A 9,106-nucleotide genomic window follows, 5' to 3' on the forward strand; every position below is an offset into this window, starting at 1 on the left:
TCTGTGGACTGAAAGCCGCGATGCTGGCACGCAGCTGATGGCCTAGAGGGGACCCGGAACATCGGCTCTGGGAGGGCAGGCCTCACCCCTGTGCACACAGGGCCAGGACATGCTTGCCTTATACAGTAGTTGCTCAATTAATACCACGGCATGAGTCAGCCGCACCAGTGTGCTCACAGCACACTACAGCCCCCGGGGAGTGAGGGAATCAGAGTAACCAGACTTTTGAAATGGCCTCCACATTGGGATCATGCCTCGGGCCACAAGCATCTCCTGAGCGCCTGCTGTATGCACAGCTCTGCCCAGCCCTGGGCAGACCCTGGCCGCACAGCCCAGCGGGCAGCGCCAGGAGGACAGCGCGGACAGGAGGGGTAGCGGCGGGCCTGCTGGGCAGGAGCAGCTGCCAGGGCTCGAGTCCAGCCCCCCTGTCCCCGCTCCTCAGAGGGGGGCTACGTTTCCTCTTTTCTTCAGGGAGAAAAACCTCATAAGTTTTTTTCCTCCTAAATCTACAAGTCATACATGATCAGCGTTTAAGAGTTTGGGAAATATACAATCACCAAGATAATATCAAATAAACGTTCCCTGCCGCAGTCATACCGTGTGAGCTGCACTGGCACCTGCGCTTCCTGCCCGCCTTTCTTTTCTTTCTTTCTAGTACTGGGGAATGGAATCCGGGGGCCTTCTACCTCTGAGCTACACTCCCAGCCTTATTTTATTAATTATTTTATTTATTTTTGTGTGTGGTACTGGGGGTGAAACCCAGGGGTTTTTTTCTACCTCCAGGCTATACTCCCAGCCCTATTTTATATTTTATTTGGAATCAGGGTCTCACTAAGTTGCTGAGAGCCTCACTCAGTAGCTGAGGCTGTCATGGAACCTGCGACCCTCCTTTCTGAGTCCTGGGATTACAGGTATGTGCGCCATACTTGGCTATCAGTCTTGTCTTTGGGGCTACTCTGTTCTTAGCATGGCTTCCCCAGAAGGGAAGGAACTGGCTGCTCCTGGAAGAGGTGTGGGGGACCAGGCTCCTCTGGGCACCACCCTCTCCGTGCGCACAGTGCTCCAAGACCCAAGGCTGCTGGGTCCATGGTTGGGGTGGGTGGGGCAGACCAAGGCTCCCAAGGGGAGAGCCAGAGCTGAGGGCCGGAGGGGTGGTCCTATGACTGGCACTGAGGTGAGCTGGGGTTGGAGGTAGGGGCTCAGCCAGAATGGTCCTGTCCCCTTTCATTTTGCGCCTCGACCTATGAGCTGTCCATGCAATCCATTCCTGGAGTGCCTGCTGCCGCCTCTGCACTGGCCATTTCCCTGCTGGAGGACACCTGGACACACAGGTGTGCGTGACTGGAAGGGACCGAGGCTGAGGTGGTCAGCGCTGCAGCCCGCGGCCCCGAGCTCAGCGTGCAATCTGTCATCCAGGCGCACGGGAAAGGCGCATCTTGGTGGGGGGGGGCGCTGGCCGCCCTGCGAATCATAAGTTACACGCATCTGCCCTCGCCGCCCACACGTAGGTCTGCATCTTCTGCCAAAAGCACTTTTCCCAGACTTGAAAGAAAACCCCAAAGAGGAACCTAAACCTTCGAGCCGGCCTCTCTGATTGGACGGGAGAGCTCAGGCTGGCCCCAGGGAGCGTCTCAAAGAACAAACCAGATGGCGAAGGGGAAGCGAGGGAAGAAGCTGGAAACCTCCCGGGCTGGCCAGCCGTTGGCCCATCCATCCATCCATCCATCCATCCATCCATCCATCCATCCACTCATTCACCCTCCATTCTTCCTTTCTTCTGTTCATTTGGCAAGAAATTCTGAGCATCGTCTGTGAGCCTGCCTCTGCTCCCAGGAGCATCCTTTGGACACTTGAGGGGTAAGGGACAGGAAGCCAGGGCACCCCAAACATGGGGAGAAAGCAGGGCTCCCCAGAGGGAGCAGCCACGGGCTTGAAAGGGGAGGGTCCGGCCCCTCACAGTCAGAGAGAAGATGTTTGCACAGGAGGAGGAAGAACGCTGAGCAGTAATAATTTCAGGCATTTATGAAGAGCTTTGACTCTGCTGCGCCTGTATGAGGCTCATGAAGTACATTATCTTATTAAATCCACTCAACAAGTCTCGAGCTGGGTACCATTAGTTATCCCCATGTTAGAGATGAGAAAACAGCACAGAGAGGTGAGGCGCGTCACCCAAGGGCACACAGCAGAAGGGCAGGGCCCAGCGGCAGCCTGGGCTTAAAGGTGCCTCTCACGCAGCCTCCTCACCAAAGCACATCTCTTCCCCACCCTTGGCAAAGGGAAGACAAATCTCTGAGCCCCTGCAGAGCCATCTTTAGCTGACAAAACTCCAAGCTGGTGCTGGAGAAAGGGAGTAAACTGGGGGCGGCTTCAGAGGCCCAGCGGGGTAGGGGGCCCGACAGCCACACTGCGGCCACCCTTTGAGGTCAGCGTCGCTAGTACCATTTTACAGAAGTTCAGACACTGAGGCTCTGAGGAGCCGATTAACGTGTTGGGTCGCCAGTCACTAAGCAGCTAAAAACCAATCTGTCTGACCTCAGATTCCTGCAAGGAGGATGGCAGGTCCCTGGGTGGCTGAGAAAAGTTCTTTTTCCTCTTGCTGAATCCCACCTTCACAAGACCACATGCCCCGGGCCTTGGTTTCCCCATCCATGAAATGAAGGGGGCACTCTGGGCCTCCTCACTCCCACAGTGCCCTGCACTGGCTCGCTGTCCCTTGTCCTGCGCCTTCTCGAGGCCAGAGGCTCTCCCCTGGCCTGAGTCCCACCAGCCGCCCCAGCCCATGGGGTCCAGGATTCTCCTCCAGGCCGCTATTTCAAGGCCGGCAAAGTCCATCCAGGCCTCGCTGAAGGCCTTCCTTGCTGCCTCCTTTCCTCAGCGGGAGCCAGCTGGGCCCTGAGGCTGGCCCTGTGCTAGGATGCTCAGAGGAGGACGGAGCTCCTGGTGACAGCAGGTAGCCCAGGAAGACTCCTGGGAGGAGCATGGAGGATTGGGGATGACTCCCAGCTGCCGGGGAGCATGTTGGGTGGCAGGTTCCACACAGGGCCTGCAGATGAGGTGTCCCCAGGAGGCGGGAGGAAGAGCCGATGCTCCGCTGTCTTCCCAGCCCCAAGTCCAGCCCTGTCTGCCCGTCTGCCGGAAGCCAAGACTTGCTCTGAGGCCAGCGTTTCCCCCAGAAGCTGCTCCTTTGCAGCTCCACAGAATTTTCTGGAAGGTCAGGTTTTCAGGCCCCCGCGGCTCAGGGGCTTCCGTCCCCGGCCCCCTCCCCTGCAGGTAACCCAGCGCTTTGATGCGGCCACAGCCCGGCCGAGGCGTCAATGGGCCTTCTATACGGCGAGGCTGCACACACGGGCCCACTGTGTGGGGCCGGCTCACGCCCGCCCAGGCCCTGTGGGCAGTGGGGGCTCCTAGGAATGCCCTCCCAGCCTGGGGGGCACTTTGGACAGACAGGGTGGTCTGGGGAGACGGGTGTGTGCTGAGCGGCCTCGGAAGCCGCGGTCAAAGAGGCCCAGCAGAGGCGGCGCCGGGTGAGCGCCATGGTGGGCGCAGAATGGCCGGTGCCCCGTCCTCTGGGGCTGGTGGGGGAGGAGAAGCCTCCGCGGGTGCTCGCGCTCCGGACCCACCATGCGGGCACCTGGGATGGAGGACTTTCATGCTAAAGACCAGAGTCCCCTGTTGGCTACGGCCTGGAGCTGGGGACTGAGCCCTCTGGCCTGAGCAACTTCCTTCCTGAAGGGTGAACTTTGTCTGTCCCTTCTCCATGGGGGCCGGCTTCAAGCCTGAGAGTCCCTTTCCGTTTTCCCCAGGCGTTTCTGGGGCGGGGACACGTGCCCTCGGGCCACCCGGGGCGCCCAGAGCGCCTTCCAGAATTGCACGCTGTTGCCCGGGCCCTCGGCCCGGTTCTCTCCATAGCCCTGACATTGACGGAACCGTCGTCCCTGACAGGTGGGGAAACCGAGCCACACAGCAGCGCACCCCTGGGCTTGTGAGGGGAGGGGCCACCTCCGGAGCCCCAGCTCAGTAAGACTTTGTGGAATTACTGAATCAATACACTGAAACCTCTCTCCCAGGGCTCCCCTTGGTCCTGGACGGGGCAGTTGAGGCCATTTCCACGGCTTCCTTCCCGGAGGGTCTCCTGCCCCCGGCGTCCTCAGGAGAGGATTTTTCTACCTGCAACGGTGGGTGCGCTTAGGGGTGCAGCAAAGAAGCCATGCCATGAGGGGTGCATTACCCCTGGGAATGTGGAGGAGGGCCTCTTACGTAGATTCAAGGTGAAGGCCCCAGCCCCCAACAGACCTGCCTACGCCCTTGGGATCCTCCAGGCCACTGCCCATGATTGTCAGATGGGGAAACTGAGGCCCAGAGAAAGGAAGGGACTCACCTATGTCTGAGTCACAGCCACTAGGTCTCTTCCCTGCTTGTCAAACAGGAGGGGTAAGTACTCTGCGTCATGCCCAGGAAACCCCAGAGACACCACACCCTCTCAGGCCCCCGACTCAGTGCCCTGGTTCTGCCGCCAGCATGGCGGCTCTGCACGTGTTGCAGTCTGGGGGTCCCCCACCTCCCTCCTCTCAGTGACGGGGGTCTTGGGTCCAGTGGAGGAAGGCAGAGGGGGCAGGAGGACACCAGTGGAAGGCCCCAGTCCTGGCTCTCCCTCCAGGAGGCCGGGCGTGCAGGGAGGGCCTTCTGCACCCCAGCCCGTCTGAGCCAGTGAAAGCAAATGCCAAGTATCTTCCTTTGGTCTGCGGGCTCCCTGGGGTAGCAGGAGCTCGGAGACAGAGCTGGGAGCCCAACCTGGAGGTTGAGGGGTACAGAACCCCTCGCTGGACTCCTATCATCTTTTTTTCCTTCCTTCCTTCCTTCCTCCCTCCCTTTCTTTTTTTTTCTTTCTTTCCTTCTTTCTTTTTTTGTGGTACTGGGGTTCCTGGAAACCCTTCTACCTCCGGGCTACGCTCCCAGACCTATTTTATATTTTTATTTGGAAACAGGGTCTCTTAAGCTAGAGAGGCTGGCTTCGAACCTGCGCGATCCTTCTGTCTCCACCTCCCAAACTCAGGGATTACAAGCGTGCGCCACCATGCCCAGCATCTATCTTTCTTTCTCTTTCTTTCTTTCTTTCTCTTTCTTTCTTTCTTCCTCTTTCTTTTGTACCATGGATTGAACCCAGGGACATCTTAGCTCCGGCGACATCCCCAGCCCTTTTTTATTTTTATGTTTTAAAAATTTGAAACAACATCTCACTAAACTGCTGAGTCTAACTTCAAACCTGCGCTCTGTCTCAGTCTCCCAAGTAAATGGGATTACAGGTGTGCGCCCCCGCACCAGCTGGACCATATGGAGGGACATCAAATCCAACTCACTCTCCCCCCTTTACCAAAGGCAGGATAGGGAGGCAGAGATGCCAAGCGGCTCCGAAGAAGTCACACAACACGCGGTAGGCTGAGCCGGGCGGTGGACTGGGCTCCCGGTCAGCAGTCCACTGGCCTCCCCAGGCCACGTATAATAATCATTTGGGGAATACATATTTATTTATTTATTTATTTATTTATTTATTTATTTATTGGTACTGGGGGTGGAACCCAGAGGCTTTCTACTTCTGGGCTATACTCCCAGACCTATATTTTATTTGGAAACAGGGTCTCACTAAGTTGCTGAGAGCCTCACTAAGTAGCTGAGGCTGGCTTTGAACCTGTGCGATCCTCCTGTCTCAGCCTCCCAATCGCGGGGATTACAAGCGTGTGCCACCACGCCTGGAGATTATATATATATATATATATATATATATATATATATAATTTAAATTTGTGGTACTGGAGATAGAACGCCTGAGCTTTCTACCTCTGAACTATATTCCAACTCTTCTTATATTTTATTTTGAAACAGGGTCTCAAAACTAGGTTGCTGAGGCTGATCTCCAACCTGTGATCCTCCTGTCTTAGCCTCCCAAGTACTGGGATTATAGGCATGTGCCACCACACCTTATGTCTAGACCCACCACGTGTCTGGTCTAGACCCCAAATCAAGAGATTGTGAGTTCACAGTCTGTGGCTGGAATCAGAAAGACGGTGTTTCAGAGCTCTCTGGGGTGGTGCTGGTGGGCCCGGGGGGCCGGGGCAGGCCAGCACGAGGAGAGGCAGAAAAGGCAAAGGAGGTTTGGGGGACATAGAGAGGCCCTTCTCCTTCTGTTAAAAACCCACGGACGATGGAACCCGCCAGTAAGACCGTGAGACCTGTGGCACTCGACCTGCACAGGGCTCAGGGGTCCGTGACCCGGCACTGGAAAGATGATGTTTTTCTTTCCCCAACCTCGGGCTGAAATTTAGCCTCTTGTTCCATGACAGTGTCACCGATGGAAATCACAGATATTTTTCGGTCTCGGTAAGACTGTCATAGGTTATCCTGAAACACGGTTGGCACTCATGGCCCCTGCAGCCCTTAATTCCTACAGCCGTGGGCCTTGTTAGTGAGTTTGTACAGAGGGCCATGGGTGCCATCCCACAAAATTGCCTTGTTAGTATCATTTCTTCATAATCCTTGGGGTTTTGTTTTACACATTTAAAAATGTGATCTAAAGCTGGGCATGGTGGCACACACCTGTAATCTCAGTACCAGGAGGCTGAGATAGGAGGGCCACAGCAACTTAGCAAGACCCTTGGCAATTCAGTGAGACTCTGTTTCAAAATAAATAAATATATAGGCCTGGGGAAGTAGCTCAAAATAAATAAACAAATAAGTAAGTAAATAAATAAAAGTGATCTGAGAAAGGGTACAGAGACTTGGAGAGGCTGGAGTGGTTGGCAGTTTCCAGCAGGTTCAGGACGCTGCTTGTGTGGGGTCAGAGCCCTGAAGAAGGGGTCCTGAGGCAGAAGGGTTTTTGTCTTTTTTTTTTTTTTTTTGGTACCAATGGTTGAACCCCAGGGGCATTCCACTTCCGAGCTATACCCTCAGCCTTTTTTGTTTTTGTTTTTGTTTTTGAAACAAAGTCTCTCACTAGGTTGCTGCAATTCTCACCAAGTTACTGAGGCTGGCCTCAAACCTGTGATCGTCCCGTCTCAGCCTCCCAAGTACCAACTAGAATTGCAAGTGTGAGGCTCCACACCCGGCTTAAGCGGGAGCTCTTGGGGGACAGAGTTGGCACCTGGTGCCCTGTGAGCTGGGGTCAGAACTGGAGAGACAAACCCTGAGCGATCATGTTGTAAATACAGAGCTAGGGCAATGGGACAGAACTCTGAGGAACGGCGGGGCGAGCTCTGGAACTCCAGCCCCCGAGGTCCCCGGTGGACCCAGCCTCAGGGCGCCTCCATGCCCACCGATGGGGACGACCCCTCTGCCCAGGGCTCCTGTGCTTGGCACACACTGAGCCAAAACCCCCCGGCTGTCCATCCTCTGGCCTTCAGCCTGCCGCTGCCACCTCCTGGACTCCGGCTGAGGAGCCCATCCCCAGAGGACCCCGCGCTTGCGCTCGGTCTCCCGAGGCGCCTTTGTTTCAAACCGTACATTTCTCCATCTTGCTCACGGAGGGAGAAATACAGATTACAAAGACCCAGCAAATGGTTTTTATAAACTCTTATTTTCTTGCCACAGAACTGCCTTTAATTAACTCTGAGGACTACAAAGGGAGCGGTTATAATAGCGGCCGCTGGGAGGACCCGGGCCGCGGGGGCTGCCGTCCGTCGCCAGCCACAGCCTGGTTTGGCGGGGGTGCCCACTGCAGGACGGTGGCCCGTCCCCCCACCCAAACTCAGTGCCCATCTGAGAGGTCTCCGCCGCAGCAGGAAGAGGAACCCCGCTCTGGACAAGCCAGCGGCCCAGGACAACAAGCATCGAATGCGCCCAGGTCCCCAGAGCTGACCGCCAGGGGACTGCAGTAAATCGCGTAACCAGCAGCAAGGCAGACGGATAATCAGACAGACTTCTGCATCTCAGCTGACCACCTCAGCTCAGAAAGGCGGTATCACCCCAAAGCCCCGGACTTCTGAATGCCACGCTGCCACTCTATTCTGGAGGCGTAACTTACTCCAGTGCCCCCCCCCCAAAAAAAAAACCCAGAATGTCACAGCCACGGGGGCTTGTATGGAGCACAGAGAGGTTAAGTAAGTTGTACACAGACACTCAGTAAGGGAGTCACTAAGCTGTAGTATTGGGGCGAGCCAAATACAGGCAGAGAACGTTTCCCTGGGCTTTGCAGACTCCACCAACAGCTCCAAATGGAGTGTCCCAGACCTGACCTCGCCCAGGGTCGCAGCCCAGAATGCTGGGACTCTCCAGGCCCCAAATGCTCCTGTCCACAGACCTTCCTGAGACCTGCTCACCCCGCCCAGGGCACCTGGCTGCCACAAAGAACAAGGTCTTACAAGAGCCCACAGCCTCCTTCTCCAGCCTCCAGTTCCCCACACCCCTGAGATCACGCAGAAGACCTGGGGGTGAGGGGGAGTCCTCAGGGAGAGCTGTGCATCCAGAGACCGGCCTTGGCCCACACCCGCCTCCCAGGGCTCTCCTCTGAAGCCGCCAACTCCCGTGAGCCTGGGTGGCAGGTCCAAGCTCCCGCAGGCCAGGGGCTGGGGCGGCGAGGCAGGAAGCTGAGGGGCACGGGGCTCCCCATTGTCCTCTTCACCCCGGGACCCGCTGGCCCTTGAGGTTTTGAGGTAGCGCTCCATGCCAGGAGACCATGGAGGCCGCCCTCCCCGCTTCCCCCAGGCCGCCGGAGGCCCGTGACTTAGGTAGATGGACGGGCGGCCGGTGAGGGCCGTGGTCGAGGGCCCGGCCACAGCGCCCCACCCGGAGGGCCCTGGGCAGTCGCTACTCACCGCGGATGAAAGTCGATGAGTAGGTCGGGAAGGAGTCGAAGATGCTGTTGGATGCCATACCCGCGCTGGCTGGCGACGGCGAGGAGTCGGCCTTCAGGGGGTTGGGTTGGGATTGACTTCTTTGGCTGTTGTGTGGTTTGTTTCTGTTTTTCCTAGCTACTTTTGAAAATAAAAGGGGGGGTTGCCCTTTTTTTAAATTTGTTTTGTTTTGTCTCTCTCTTTTTTCCCCTTGCTGCTACGAAAAAGAAAAAGAACGCCAGAGAGAGAGAGAGAGAGAGAGAGAGAGTAGTGTGTGTGTGTGT

At 56.6% G+C, this 9,106-nt stretch overlaps 1 protein-coding gene across 1 annotated transcript in view; it reads right to left on the minus strand.

Annotated features, from left to right (window-relative positions):
* RUNX3 (RUNX family transcription factor 3) overlaps positions 1-8,862 on the minus strand; it is a gene marked incomplete at both ends in the record, with an annotated part of 55,869 nt that extends 47,007 nt beyond the window's left edge. Inside the window, one exon of the mRNA XM_080691824.1 lies at positions 8,805-8,862. Coding sequence (XP_080547950.1) covers positions 8,805-8,862 — 58 coding nt within the window. The remainder of the gene's footprint in view (positions 1-8,804) is intronic.
* Positions 8,863-9,106: the final 244 nt, after the last annotated feature.

Source organism: Muscardinus avellanarius (assembly GCF_963383645.1).
Source record: "Muscardinus avellanarius genome assembly, chromosome: 3".
Taxonomy (NCBI): domain Eukaryota; kingdom Metazoa; phylum Chordata; class Mammalia; order Rodentia; family Gliridae; genus Muscardinus; species Muscardinus avellanarius.